The sequence below is a fragment of the Microtus oregoni genome, unplaced genomic scaffold (assembly GCF_018167655.1).
Source record: "Microtus oregoni isolate MIOR12 unplaced genomic scaffold, Mior012 000061F_ref0000440, whole genome shotgun sequence".
NCBI lineage: Eukaryota > Metazoa > Chordata > Mammalia > Rodentia > Cricetidae > Microtus > Microtus oregoni.
In genome coordinates, this window is record NW_024543871.1 from 1,321,523 (window position 1) to 1,336,098 (window position 14,576).

Below are 14,576 nucleotides of genomic sequence, written 5' to 3' on the forward strand. Positions count from 1 at the left end.
AATGTATATCCTGTGCCATTGTGTATTAAATATATGTGATCTGATTTTCATTTTGATTTTACAGGGAGCTATAGTTAAGAGATTGCCATGAATATGAGACACTTTGAACTGTGGACTTTTAAACATTGTTGAGACTGTGATAGACTATGGAGACTTCTGAAGTTGAACTAAATGCATTTTGCCTGTAGGGGGTAGGGAGTGGAATATGATGGTTTGAATGAATGTCATAACCTTTTAGGTAGTGGCATTATTGGAGATGTGGCCTTGCTGGAGTAGCTGTGGCCTTGTTGAAGGAAGTGTGTCATAAGGGGTGGGCTTTGAGGTTTCAGAAGCTCAAGCCAGGCTTACTCTCTCTTCCTGCTGCCTAAAGATCCAGATGTAGAACACTAACTCCTTCTCCAGCAGCATGTCATCCTTCCTGCTGCCAGGCTTCCCATCATGATGATAATGAACTAAACCTCTAAACCATAAGCCAGACCAAATTAAATCCTTTCCTTTATAAGAGTTTCCACAGTTTATTCACAGCAATGAAACCCTAACTAAGACACCAACCTGTTGTGAATATTTTCTAACATGAGCTCAAAACAAAACCCCAAACAAGTCAAATCAAAACAAACCAAATTAAAGGATATCCAGGTTTAATTGGACTTCTGCACTCTTGGGTGGCCCCAAGGGGAACCTGACGGGGGGCATGTGTTTATTTTTGGGGAGCAGTTTAAATAGCCTGGGGGAATGGTCTTGACCTTTCCTGGGGAGGGGTCAAGGTTTGGCGGGCTACCACAATAGTCAAAACCCATGGGACATGATTACAAGCACAAAACCTACAAAACTGTGCTATAAAATAGGGAGCTAATGACATAAAACATAATCCATGAAATTATAACAAAAAAAAAAACAAGTCTGAGAAAAGAAATGTATATCCAAGTGTGAGTGGTATTTAGAATTCTATTCAGACACAACCAGAAAACTGCCTTTTCCTGTCATATCATAGCTAAAATATTAAGTGCAAAGAACAAAGAAATACTGAAAGCTGCAAGAGAAAAATGTCAAGTTACTTACAAAAGCAAACCTATCAGAATAATAGCAGACTTCTCAGCAGAAACCCTAAAAGCCAAGAGAACATGAATTGATGTATTTCGAATGCTGAGAATAAAGAACTTCAAAGCAAGGCTACTATATCTTGCAAAGTTATCCTTTAAAATGAAAGGAAAAAGAAAGATGTTTCATGGAATATAAAAACTAAAGCAATTTGTGTCCACTAAGTCAGAGTTGCATACAGTTCTTAAAGGAATACTACACAGAGAAGAGGAAGAAAGCTCAAGGAAAAAATAAATCACAAAAGCTCAAGAAAGAACATATCTCACTAGAAGTACAGATTAAAAATAAGAATTAGGATATTGGCCTGGAATGGAGGCATATCCCTTTACTCTCAGCACTGGGAGACAGAGGCTCTGTGAGTTTAAGGCCAGTCTGGTCTATATAGAGAGTTCCAGCTCATCCAGGTCCATGTCTCAAAAAAGGAATTTGAAATAATCAAACATAATCAACACAGTAAATAAGTAAACACATAAGATGAAGGAAAAATTGATACACACCATTCAGTAATAACTCTAAAATTGAACTGTCTTAACTCAACAATTGAAAGCAACAGATTGGCTTAATGGACCAAAGTACAGTTTTTTTCCTCCCTAAAGAATCTCACCTTACTAAAACACATACAAACTGACAGTGAAAGGATATAAAATGATATTTCAAGAAAATAGAATCAAGACCAATCAGAAGCATCTCTTCTAGTATGTGACAAAACAGGCTTCAATCCAAAATTAGCCAGAAGGGATAAAGAAGATGATTACATATTAATAAAGGATATGTATTAATCAGGGCTCTCTAGAGGAACAGAAATGGGGTGTGTATGTGTGTGCACTTGAGCATGTGCGTGTGTGTGTATGTGTGTGTGTGTGTGTGTGTGCTGTTTTACTTTTGTTAGAGTGACTTATAGGCTGTGGTCTGGGCAGGCTCCCAATGGCTGTCTCCGGATGGAAAGACCAAGGACCTGATAGGTGCAGTCCATGAGATTGGATGGCTCAGCTGTGCCAGTCCCAGGGAGGTCCTAGACAGCTGCTTGTCTTTGTTCTACATTGGACTCCCAAAGAATAAGGTTCTAATACCAACGAAGAATACCTACCTCAGCAAGAGAAAGATAACCTTATCAGGGAGAGTAAGAGCAAGTAGGCCAAGAGAAAAAGGTCCCTTCTTCCATGGTCTTTTATGTGGGCTGCCACTAGAAGGTGTAGCCCAGGTTCAGGTTGGGTTTCCCCACCTCAAATTATCTAGATTTAGGGTGCATCTTCCAATCTTTTTTTAAATGATTTATTTATTTATTATGTATACAGTGTTCTGTCTGCATGTATGCTTGGATACCAGAAGAGGGCACCAGATCTCATTATGTATGATTGTGAGCCACCATGTGGTTGCTGGAAATTGAACTCAAGACCTCTGAAAGAGCAGCCAGTGCTCTTAAGCTCTGAGCCATCTCTCCAGCCCACATCTTTCAATATTAAATGATACAGTCAAGAAACTTCCTCACAGACATGCCTAGCTTCTTGGGTTTTAGCTAATTATAGATGTAGTCAAGTAAACAATCAAGATTACTCATCACAGGATATAACCCATCAAGAGTTATAAAAGGGCCCGCAAGTTGATTTAGCAGGTAAAGGCATTTTATGCCAAGTCTGACCATCTGAGTTCAATTCCTGGAACCCATATGGTGGAAGATCAACTCCCATAAATTTTCCCTTGACCTCAACACATGTTTGCTGCACTTGTACATGTATGTACATGCAATTGTGCACAATGCACATGTGCATGTGCGTACATGTATAGTGGGAGGCTGCTTGTTGATTCCTGGCCACACAGATAGCTTAGACCCAAAATAATCACACAGAAACTGTGTTAATTAAATTACTGCTTGGCCCATTAGCTCTAGCTTCTTATTGGCTAACTCTTACATATTAATTTAACTCATTTCTATTAATCTGTGCATCACCACGAGGTTGTGGCCAACCAGCAAAGTTTCAGCACATCTATCTCCAGTGGCGGCTCCATGGCATTTCTCTCCACCTTCCTTCTCCCAGCATTCAGTTCAGTTTTCCCCACCTACCTAAGTTCTGCCATATCAACAAGCCAAGGCAGTTTCTTTATTCATTAACCAATAAGAGCAACACATAGACAGAAGGACCTCCTACACCACACATGCACACACACACACAATATAATTTTTAAAATTAAGGCCACTGAGAATGATGCAGCATAATAACCAGGCTAGCTTAATATGAAATAGTAAATTTTCATGAGGGAATAGCTTACAACACCAGGGATCCAGTGATGAGCAGGAAGTACAAAAAATGGACCAGTGGGGCTCACACCCGCCAGATTTATATGTAAACATTAGCCCAAGGCGAACACGCCCCCTTGGGCTGGGCTTCCCCTACATGGGAAGGTTCAAGAGGTAAAGGAATTTTCTGTCAAGCCTAACAACCCAATATTGATTCCTGGAGACACAAGGGAAAAGGAAAGGTCAAATGCAACAAGTGTTCCTCTGGCATTCACAGATGTTCACATATATGCACAAACACATACCCTCAAACTAATGAAATACTATTTCAAGATTTTCTAACTTATAAAACAGAAGAAAATGAAATGCAATTTACAAGAACATTTGGTACACAGCTAAGGCAACACTAAGAAGAATGTTTTACAGCTATGAGTGCTTATATTAAAAAAAAAACAAAGGCAGCACACATTTTGGTAACAGGACCTGAAGATGATGTGGGATTCCCCTATGTATGTTGTAAATATGTTTTGTTACCATTGTTTAATAAAGAGTCTGCTTTGGTCTTTGGCAGGGCAGAATATAGGTAGGTGGGAAAACTAAACAATGCAGGGAGAAAGAAGGCAAAGTCACATAGATGCTATATAGCTGCTGAAGGAGAAAGGCACCAGAATCTTAGCAGTAGGCCACAGCCTTGTGGAGATACGTAGATTAGTAGAAATGGGGTGATTTAAGATATAAGTGCTAGCTAGAAATATGCCTGAGCCATTGGCCGAACAGTATTGTAATTACTATAGTTTTGTGTGATTATTAGGGTCCAGGCAGCTGGAAAACCAAAGCAGAGTCTCCATTTACAGTCCCTCCTGCTAGGCTAGCTTCCATAGTGCCACAATGTACTAGGTGGGCATCGAGGAAAAAAGAGTCACAGTCTTATCCATCTGTCGGCTTTGTGAAGTACAACATCTCATCTGGAAAGATATGCTCAGTGGTGTACTGTGGCATGAATACTTTGAGCAGGCATAGCCAATAGCTGACTGGATGAATTAAAGGCCTGCACAACAGGAAAAAACTCATGCCTGATATGGTAAGTCTGGGGGAAAAAATCCATGGCTAGAGAGGTGATAAACCCTAGGGGAGAATTTAATACTATCATTCTGCTAAATTGCCATAGTATCTCACTGCCTTCTAAATACTTATCCTCATACCCATAGATTAGCCCAGCTCACACTTCTTATCAGAGAATAGTGTAGAAGTTCCTTCTGTTTGTGTATTGCTTTCAGTGGTTAATGAATAAAGAAACTGCTTGGCCTAGTTGATAGCGCAGAACTTAGGTAGGTGGGGAAGACAGAACTGAATGCTGGGAGGAAGAAAGGCAGAGTAGGAGAGAGACACCAGAGTCAGACATGCCAAATCTTTCCCAGTAAGCCACTGCAACATGGCGATACACAGATTATTAGAAATGGGTTAAACTGAGATGTAAGAGTTAGCCAATAAGAAGTTAGAGCTACATGTTGCATTCTGATCTGGGTGGCTGCATTGTCAAGTAGGACAACAGGTTTCTCTCCAATCTGAGTGCTGTGGATGACAGCAGTGTTTCTGTCGGTGGATGGACAGTCTTCACTTTATCTCATGGAGCGTCTTGTTTCACCTGATCATTGCTTTGGGGATAGGCTAGTACTGCGTAACTGAAACTGAACTTCTTCATTTTCAGGTATAGAGACTAAACTTTTAAAACAGAATATGGGAGATGATAAGGTGGACATATGGAGGCTGGAGAGATGGCTCAGTGGATGTAAAAGCATTTGCTATGCAAGTAAAACAATCCAAGTTCAGGTCCCCAGAACCCATGTCAAAGTCCTCACAGTGATTCTGATTCACAGTACTAGCATTCCTACAGCAAGGTGGTAGGCAGAGACAGGAGAATCCTCTGGAAGCTCCTTAGTAACGTGCCTGGAGGATAAATCACAGCAGCAAGAGAGGCCTGCCTCAAGCAAGGTGCAAGGTCAGGGACTGACTCCCAAAGTTTCCCTCTCGCTTCCAGAGGGGCACCATGGCATGTGTGAGCTATGGCATGCATGTACTTGCCATCATACATGTCATACACACAGAATGGGCATGTGACAGATCTGTATAATGTTAAGAATTGAGCTTATTATGACATTTTATAAGTTTCCAGTCAGGTCATGAGGCACCTGTAAAAATTAAGGAGCATGAGCCTATAAAAATTTATTTGGAAAGTAATGTTGAAAAATAATCTCAAAATTTTGTATCTTTAAAATACATCATGGCAGGCTAGGGAGATGGATCGGTGGCAAAGAGCATTTGTTGCTCTTGCTGGGGACCCAAGTTTGGATCCCAGCATCCACATAGTGGATCAGTCATGCAGAACTTCAGTTCTAGAGAATCTGAGTCCCTCTTCTGACTCCCATGAGCACCACACACATACTTATCTAAAAAGCATTTAAACACATAAAATTTAAAAATCTAAAAAATTAGAATAAAATACATTATGATAATGATAAAAAAAGAAGTTAGAGCTAATGGGCCAAGCAGTGATTTAATTAATACAGTTTCTGTATGGTTATTTTGGGTGTAAGCTGGCAGGGCAACCAGGACAAACAAGCGGGCCCTCACCTTGCAACAAGAGAAGATTCTTTTTGCAGTGGTGAAAATTATTATGGAGAAAAGTGCAGGGAATGAGTGACTATTGAGTACTCATTTCCAAATGGGGCATCTATTTCATAGCCCCTTCCCATAAGGCTCAGGAAACATTACAGAGGAGGGGGCAGAAAGATTGTAAGATCTAGAGTTTGTGGAGAGTAGTTTCAAAACCATCGTATGGACACAACAGGCAGCTGAATTCATAAAGAGCTGTGGTAGTCTACACAAGATCTACACAAGTACAATCTAGTCAATATTTCAACATGATATAAAGGGGAGTCAAAAGGGCTCAGTTCTAGTTGAGATGCTTCAGGAAGCCCATGCTGTCAGGATATAGAAAGGTCAGTTTTCTTCAGGAGGGGTGGGGCCCCTGGTAGTTTGTCCATACCACCATGGAGAGCCCTTCTACACACATGTGCTAGTGGGTAACACCAATTGGACTCAGTAGGTTTTATATATGCATATATATATATATGCATATATTTACAACTAACAAATATTTATATTAAATTATTTTTAATGTTATATTAAAAATAATTTTTAATATTTAATTTAATATTTAATTAAATATTAAATTATGTTTAAAAGAGTAGTAGGTTCAAGATTGTATCCAGTAGTCACATATGCTTCCCTAGATTATTTTTTTGTCTATAAGCTTGGGAAATAAAATGATTTCAAAGTGAAAAAATTAGAGATCTCTCTAATAAATATCCTATTGATGTACCCTAGGGTCTAAGAGAAATGAGTATAATCTAAACCCTGAAGCAGTAGACACAAAAAGTAAAAAAAAAATCAACACAGAAATTAATAAAACAGAGACTAGGGGAAAATACATAGGCTCACATTTAAAAATTGATTCTTAGTAGAAAAAAAGAGAAACCCTAACCAAATTAATCCCCCAAAAGACCTGAATTAATAAAATTACAGAAAATAAGGAGTTGTTAGACTCCAATAAAATCCAGAGTTAATGAGAAATACTTCAAAATTTTCTATTCCAAAAAATATAGAGTAGATAAAAGGACAAATTCCTAAACACCTATGACATACCAAAATTAAATCAAAATTATTTAAACAACATAAACAGAACATAAACAAAACAAAAACAGAATTAAAGTACTAATAATTATCTAAACAAAGTAAAACTTACTAGACAGACTTACTGCCAAATTCTTTCAAGCTTTTAAAAAGTCAACACCAATGTTTTTTCAACTGTTCCATAAAATATAAGGTCAATGGATACTACAAAACTAAACCTGAAAAAAACAAATTACCCTGATACAAAACTTAATAAGAACACAACAAAAAGAGAAAAATATAGACTAATTTCTGTGATTAACATAGATGCAAGGATTCTAAATGACTGTCTTACAATATGTATTCCATAACACATTAAGAAGATCATACCACATGGCTGAACTGTTTTAAATTCCAGGGATACAAATGGATTCAACATAAGCAAAAAAAGAAGTGTAATAGAGTACACAAAGAGAATTAAGGACAGAAACTATATTATCCTCTCATCTGATGTGCTAAAGATCTTCAAGAGAATTCAACATCCCTTCTTTCATGATAAAGGCTCCAAAGAAACTAGAAATAGATGAACTATACCTCAATATAACAAGAGCAAAGTTATATGACAAATCTATGACTAACATTATACTAAATGGCAACAAAACTATGATAGTTTTCTCTAAAATTTAGAATAAGCCAAAAGTGTGCACTATCCCTTTTTTTATTCAATTTAGTGCTTGATGTCCTAGCTGGAGCAATATAATAAGAGAAAAAATAAAATATATACAAATAGGAATGAAAGAAGTCAAACTATCCTTATTTTCATATGGCATGATTCTAAATCATTGTGATTGTGAAAGACCTTAAACCCCACCAGAAAACTCTTAGAACTGATAAAACTTCCATCAAAGTGATAAGACACAAATCAACATGAACCATACAACAATAGACTTGCCAGGAAAAAATAATATGGGCAAATGCTGTTCAAAATAGCTTTAAAAATACCTGGTAATAAACTTACTCAAAGAGACAAGAGACCTCTATGACAGAAACTTCAACATAAGAAGACATTAAAAGCTAAGACCTTGCATACTCATGGACTGACAGAATTTATGTTGTAAAAAATGGAGATTCAGTGTAATCTCTATCAAAATATCAGCGATATTCTTTAAAGAATGAAAGAAAACAATCCATATGGGAACCAAGAAAGAAGCACACAGTCGAAGCAATCCTAAGTACAATGAATGATACTGAGGTTATCACCGTATCTGATCTCAAATTATATTACATAGGGGGCCAGGGAGATGGATCAGTGGGTAAAAGCACTTGTATTGCGAGACTAACCACCTGAGTTTGGATTCCTGGAATCCAAGTTAATGCAAACATAGTCTGTCCTCTGATCTCCACACCATGGTGAATAATCACTGTAGAGAAGAGATAGCCTAACGAATGGAAGAAAAACTTCACCAACCTTATACCAGACAGATGATTAATATCTAGTGTCTATAAAGAGCCACAATATTAAGCAGCAAAAAAACAAATCACTAAATCAATGTAAGTGCTGATGAACTGAATAGACAGCTCTCAAAAGAAAAATATGAGTGGCTAATAAATGCTTGAAAAAATCTCAACATCACTAGTCATCATGAAAATGTAATTTAAAAGTGCTTTGAGATTCATTCTCACCCAGTAAAATGTCTCTCATCAAGACAACTAATGACAACAATTGCTGTCAGGATGTGGGATAAGAGCGACCTTTATACACAGTTGATGGGGATGTAAACTTGTGAGGCTACCATGGAAACCAGTGTGCAGCTTCCTCAAAAGACTGAAAATAGAAAAATCGCATGACCTAGCTATACTACCACTCTTGGGGATGTGTCATAAGGACTTTAAATCAGCATAACATAAAGATGCTTGCTCTTCTATTCATGACAGCTAAGAAATCCAACTAGTCTACATTTCCATCAAGAGATGAATCAAATACAAATAAAAACAAGTAAATAGATAAAGGGTGCCACATAGACACATTGGAATTTTATTCAGCCAGAAAGAAAAATAAAATAGTGATTTTTTTTATAAGAAAATGGATTGAGTTAGAAAGCATTACAATAAAACAAACAAGTTAGAAAGACAACTTACATATGTCTCCTCTCATATGTAGAACTTCTATTTAAAGTAATATATATGTGTGTGTATGTGTGTAGGAAACTCTGGGTGATCTTATGTGGGGAGAGAGTATGAAATACAGGTGACATGAAAGCAGAAGTGTGAACCATTTGAAAGGAGGGGAAAAAGCAGCTGTAGTAGTGGGAGTGGCGGGGCTGCTTCCCGCCACCCGGCTAGCTTTACTCGAAATAATTACACGGAAACTGTATTCTTTTAAACACTGCTTGGCCCATTAGTTTTAACCTCTTATTGGCTAGCTCTTACATATTAATCTAACCCATTTCTAATATTCTGTGTAGCACCACGAGGTGGCTTACCAGGAAAGATCTTAACCTGCGTCTGTCTGGAGTGAGAGAATCATGGTGACTGCCTGACTCGGCTTCTTTCTCCCAGAATTCTGTTCTGTCTACTCTGCCTACCTAATTTTCTGTCTTATCAAAGGGCCAAGGCAGTTTCTTTATTTCACCAATGAAATTAACACAAAACAGAAGACTCTCCCACATCAAGCATTCAGAGAGGAGAAAGCCCTGGAAAGGCTGTTGGGAAAGGGAATGCATCGCAACAAATCAGAATGACTAGTTGGGAAGAGGAAGGAAATAAGGAGGTAGTGTTTGAGTATAAGAGAAGTGATTATAACCAAAAGGCATATATGCATGTATAAAAATGTCACGTTGAGACCCATTAATTTGTCTTATTGTTTGTCTGTTTGGGTTTTTTTAGGCAGGGTCTTACTAAATAGCCCTAGCTAATCTGAAACTCACTGTGAAGACCAAGAGGACCTTGAACTCACCAATATCTGCCTATCTGTGCCTCCCAAATGCTTCAATTAAGGGTTTGCACTACTACAGCTGGCCCTATAATTCATTATTTTCTACAGTTGATATGTGCTAACAAAAATGCCAAATGATAGACCAGTGAGATGACTTAGCAGGTAAAGATACCTGCTGCCAAGTCTAATGGCCTAAGTTTAATTCCAGGGCCCCACAGGGTAGAAGGACAGAATTGACTTTGGAAAGTTGTTCTCTAGCCTCTACATCCATGACATAGTACTCACATGTGCACAAACACACATGCAAACTAAACGAATAAAATGATTTTTTCATGCCAAAAGCAGGGCTGTACAGATGGTTCAACATTGAGGCGCTTGCACAGCTCTTGCAGAGGTGAGTTCAGTTTCCAGCACTCATGACTCTTGCAGCCTCCAGTAACTCCAGCTCTAAGGGATCTGTTGCTCTCTCCTGGACTCTATGAGCACTTACAAACACATACACGACACACACACACACATAATTCTTATTTTTAAACTTTTATTTTTAAAAAACTTACATAGCTAGATGTTTTGCCTACATGCATGTCTGTGCACCAATGCATGCCTGGTGTCCAGGGAAGCCATAGAGCGTGTTGGATCCCCTGCATCTGGAGTGATAGATGGTTGTGGGTTAGTGTGTACATGCTGGGAATCAAACCCAGGTCCTCTGGAAGAGCAGCCAGTACTCTTATCTTCTGAGTCATCTCTCCAGACCCACCACACACACACATAATTATAAAACAAATGTAAACTTTTTACATTTTTTTAAAATTTTTAACATAAACCTTTTTAGAAAGACCAAAAAGAAAAGTACCTAAGTCATGACAGAATCTCAAAGAAGGCATATTCACTAGCGCTGAGCTTGTAAAGGGAGAAACTGCTGCCTGACTTCAGAACTCTCACTAAAGGTTTGGGGATGAAGCCAAAGGGTAGCATTGACCGGTGAATGAAGAACAACAGTAAGGTCTCTAATGAGAAGATGGAAAGGGTGGTGTTGACAGATGCAAGACACAGAACAAAGAGAAGAAATGGGTTTAAGCATGGGAGAAGGAACTTGAACAGCTTTGCTGTATTGGAATAAGCTATCTAGTAGCACAAGAGATGGGAGATATGCCAGAAAAATGGGTAATAAAATTTCCTAAAGCCCTTGAAGAAAACCAAGGGGTGTACAGACCAAAAATCCTGGCACTGCAGAGGATCAGGAGTGAGTCCACAGCCAATCTAAGCTACATTGCAAGAACCTATCTTGACAAATAAACAGACAGATAACAAGCATAAAAGCCTGGAGGAACTAGAATAGAAATAACTGGCATCTAGAGTAAGATTGGAGATTTAAAAGCAAAGCTGAGGGACTTGTGTCGCTCATATATTTGACTTAGGGAAATTGGGACTACAAAGAAATTTGGATACAGAAACAGATGCATGAGACAAGGAGTTGAGCCATAAAAAAATTCCCCAAAGCACCCGCTTTCTCCAATTCCAGATTGGAAATTGTTGTCAAATCCTATCTGTATGGCATCTCAGCACTAAGGAGATGGAAGCAGGCGAGTTGAAAGGTCAATGCTAATGTGGAATCTACAGGGAGCTCAGGCCTTAAAAAAGAAAGGGGACGATGGAAGAGAAGGAAAGGAAGAAGGGGAGGAGAAGAAGGAAGAGGACAAGGAGTGGGAAAGGGAGCGAGAGAGAAAAAAATCCATACCAGATGGGGTGCCAACATCCAGAAACTCTGAGGAAACACTGGACTCACTGCGGTCCCCAGGACAGCTGTACTATCATGACCTACTTTACGAGCAAACACGCAATTTATCAGATGAGCCAGAGTTATTTGTGCTACTGCATTTTGGTCCCTGCAGGAGGTGCTGCAGGTCTCACAGCCCATGTCTATGACGTCCCTTACGTGTTAATCCCTTGCATGGGAGGAGTTGGTGTTAGTGGCTTCAGGGCTTTAGTCTAGATGAGAAGGGGGAGGCAAGTAGGTAGGAGCTAGGAGTAAGGACTGGGCAAAGCACCAAGGTGAAGGGCGAGCCCATTGTGTTCCACTCCTTAGGCAGGTTCAGCCATGGCTGTGGACTTTGGGGACCCCAAGAGCGGTTTCCGCCACTGCGAAGTGGTTTTGTTCATCAATGAAGAAGTGCTGAGGAATGGTGGTGGCCCTGGCTTTTACCTAACCTTCCGTTCACGGCCCTGGAAGGATATAGAAGACGGCCTGAAGTCTGTCGTGGCCGATACCCACGTACCACGCACCATCAAGAGGGCCTGCGCCTGGAGTGCTCTGGCCTTGGGAGTAAGGGTGGCGTCGAGGCAACGAGAAAAGCAGTCACGCCGTGTGCAGCAGCTGCACAGTCAAGTAGAAGAGCATGAGGCAGCCACCTGGACCTTGGCCACAGACCTGCAACGGCTGCGTGATGAGCGTGATGAAGTGGTCTCTGAGCTCCGAAATGCAAGAGACAGCCTGAAGCAAGTGCTCCATGAGCGTGATATGCTGCACAAGAAGCTGATTGAGTTCGAGCTGTCCCAGCAGCTCCTAGCTGAGTCACAAGATGCTGGGTATCCGGGTACTATGCCGTGGACTCTAATGGTCAAAAGACAGAGAAAGGCTCTTGCCACAGGCTTGCAGAATGGGCAACATGCAGCGTCCCCGAAGAAAGACCACATGGCATTCAAGTCATCCAAAACAGGTACACCAAGATTCACTGGTCCTTGAGCCTAGACCCCGCAGCCGCTTCTACCAGTGTTCTCTGCATTATTGTCAATAGCATCTCCTCCCCATATAGAGTACTCTCAGAAGGGGAAGAAGGAGATCCATCCACTAACTCCCTTCCTAACAGTTGACCACAGAGGGATCCCTGTGCCAGTGCCGGAGGGGCCAAACTCATGGACAGAAACTACCAGATATAACGAGGGGAGCTGAGAGGCTTTGGCCCCAAACAAAGGCCCTCAATGAATTCAGGGAGAAAAAAAATGAATGGAGATGTATTCCAAAGAGACATCATCTCCTGGGGGCTCTTTCCTAATAAGTGTTCATTCTTTCCTTTTGTTTACTTTATATACTATTTGAAAACTCATCAAGTAAGACTTTAAACTCTTCCACTACCAAACAATAACCTCTGAGCTTCTTTGCTTGCTGTGCTAGGGGATCTAACCCATGGCCTCCTGTATGCTAGGACAGTGCTCTACCAGTGAGCTATACCTTTAAGCTGCAATTACCCTCTTTTTTATTTTTTTATTGATTTTTTTTTTTTTGGTTTTTCGAGACAGGGTTTCTCTGTAGCTTTGGTGCCTGTCCCGGAACTAGCTCTTGTAGACCAGGCTGGCCTCGAACTCCCAGAGATCCGCCTGCCTCTGCCTCCCGAGTGCTGGGATTAAAGGCATGCGCCACCACCGCCCGGCTTTTAATTGATTTTTATTGAGCCCTATATTTTTTCTCTGCTCCCCTCCCCTTCTACTCTCTCCCAAGGTCCCCATGCTCCCAATTTACTCAGGAGATCTTGTCTTTTTCTACTTCCCTTGTAGATTAGATCTATGTATATCTCTCTTAGTGTCCTCTTTGTTGTCTAAGATTGTTTTGTTCTCTGGGATTGTGCTTTGTTGGCTGGTTTTCTTTGCTTTATGTTTAAATACCACTTATGAGTGCGAACATATGATATTTGTCTTTCTGAGTCTGGGTTACCTCACTCAAAATGATGTTTTCTAGATCCATCCATTTGCCTGCAAATTTCAAGATGTCGTTATTTTTTCTGCTCTGTAGGACTCCATTGGGTAAATGTACCACATTGTTCTTATCCATTCTTGGGTCGAGGGGCATTTAGGTTGTTTCCAGGTTCTGGCTATCACAAACAATGCTGATATGAACATAGTTGAGCACATGTCCTTGTGGCACGGCTGAGCATTCTTTGGATATATCTCCAAAAGTGGTATGCAATTACCCTCTGTAGCACAGTAAATGTAATTGCATATGTGGACCTCTTCTCCAGATTCAGTCATATATATAATTTGTGTTGAATTGAAGGATGAAATTCCACTGAGTGTGTTCATTTATCTTTAAAAGGAAAACATCTCCAGTTGCAGGGATGTTTACAAGTGAAGAGTAGTTGCTGTATTTAGCTACCAGTGTGAAGAAGCTGATGTTTTGGAACATTCTCTTCTTTCTCTGTGCTCTCCTCAGTCCCCTTCTTGCGTAACTCCAGATCTTCTGAAGGGCACAGCTATGTCTGTAAAACAAAAGATGCAGTGTGCTCCAGGTACATTGCTTTTCCTCTGAGAGCGCGATTGCCGTTTCTTTCATTTGTTTTTCTAACATTCACGGGTGCTATTCTTTGTGTCTCTAAGTTCTAGAAACTTTGCGTGAAGGAGAAGAATTCCCAGCTTCCAGTGTGTGAGTCTTCATGAAATGTCCTTCAGCAGCAGCCTCTGCCTCAGTAAGACCTCAGCTAGCTGCTGCTACAAAGAACATGAGGAACTGAGGAGAAGAACATGTCTGGGTATATATTTTAGAACAACAAAAAGCATACAGGTTTTGTTAGAACTTAACCCACTGACATTGCAGAGTTCAAAGGGATTCGCGACCAATGTAAACTTTTAGAGGATGTCACAAGT

The 14,576-nt window shown here is 40.1% G+C and overlaps 1 protein-coding gene across 1 annotated transcript; it reads left to right on the forward strand.

Moving 5' to 3' along the window:
* Window positions 1–12,039: 12,039 nt before the first annotated feature.
* On the forward strand, window positions 12,040–14,359 carry LOC121439411 (testis-expressed protein 13C-1-like). Its single transcript, XM_041639914.1, has 2 exons — window positions 12,040–12,658; window positions 14,310–14,359. Exons 1-2 carry the CDS (start codon window positions 12,040–12,042, stop codon window positions 14,357–14,359), a joined length of 669 nt encoding a protein of 222 aa, XP_041495848.1.
* Window positions 14,360–14,576: the final 217 nt, after the last annotated feature.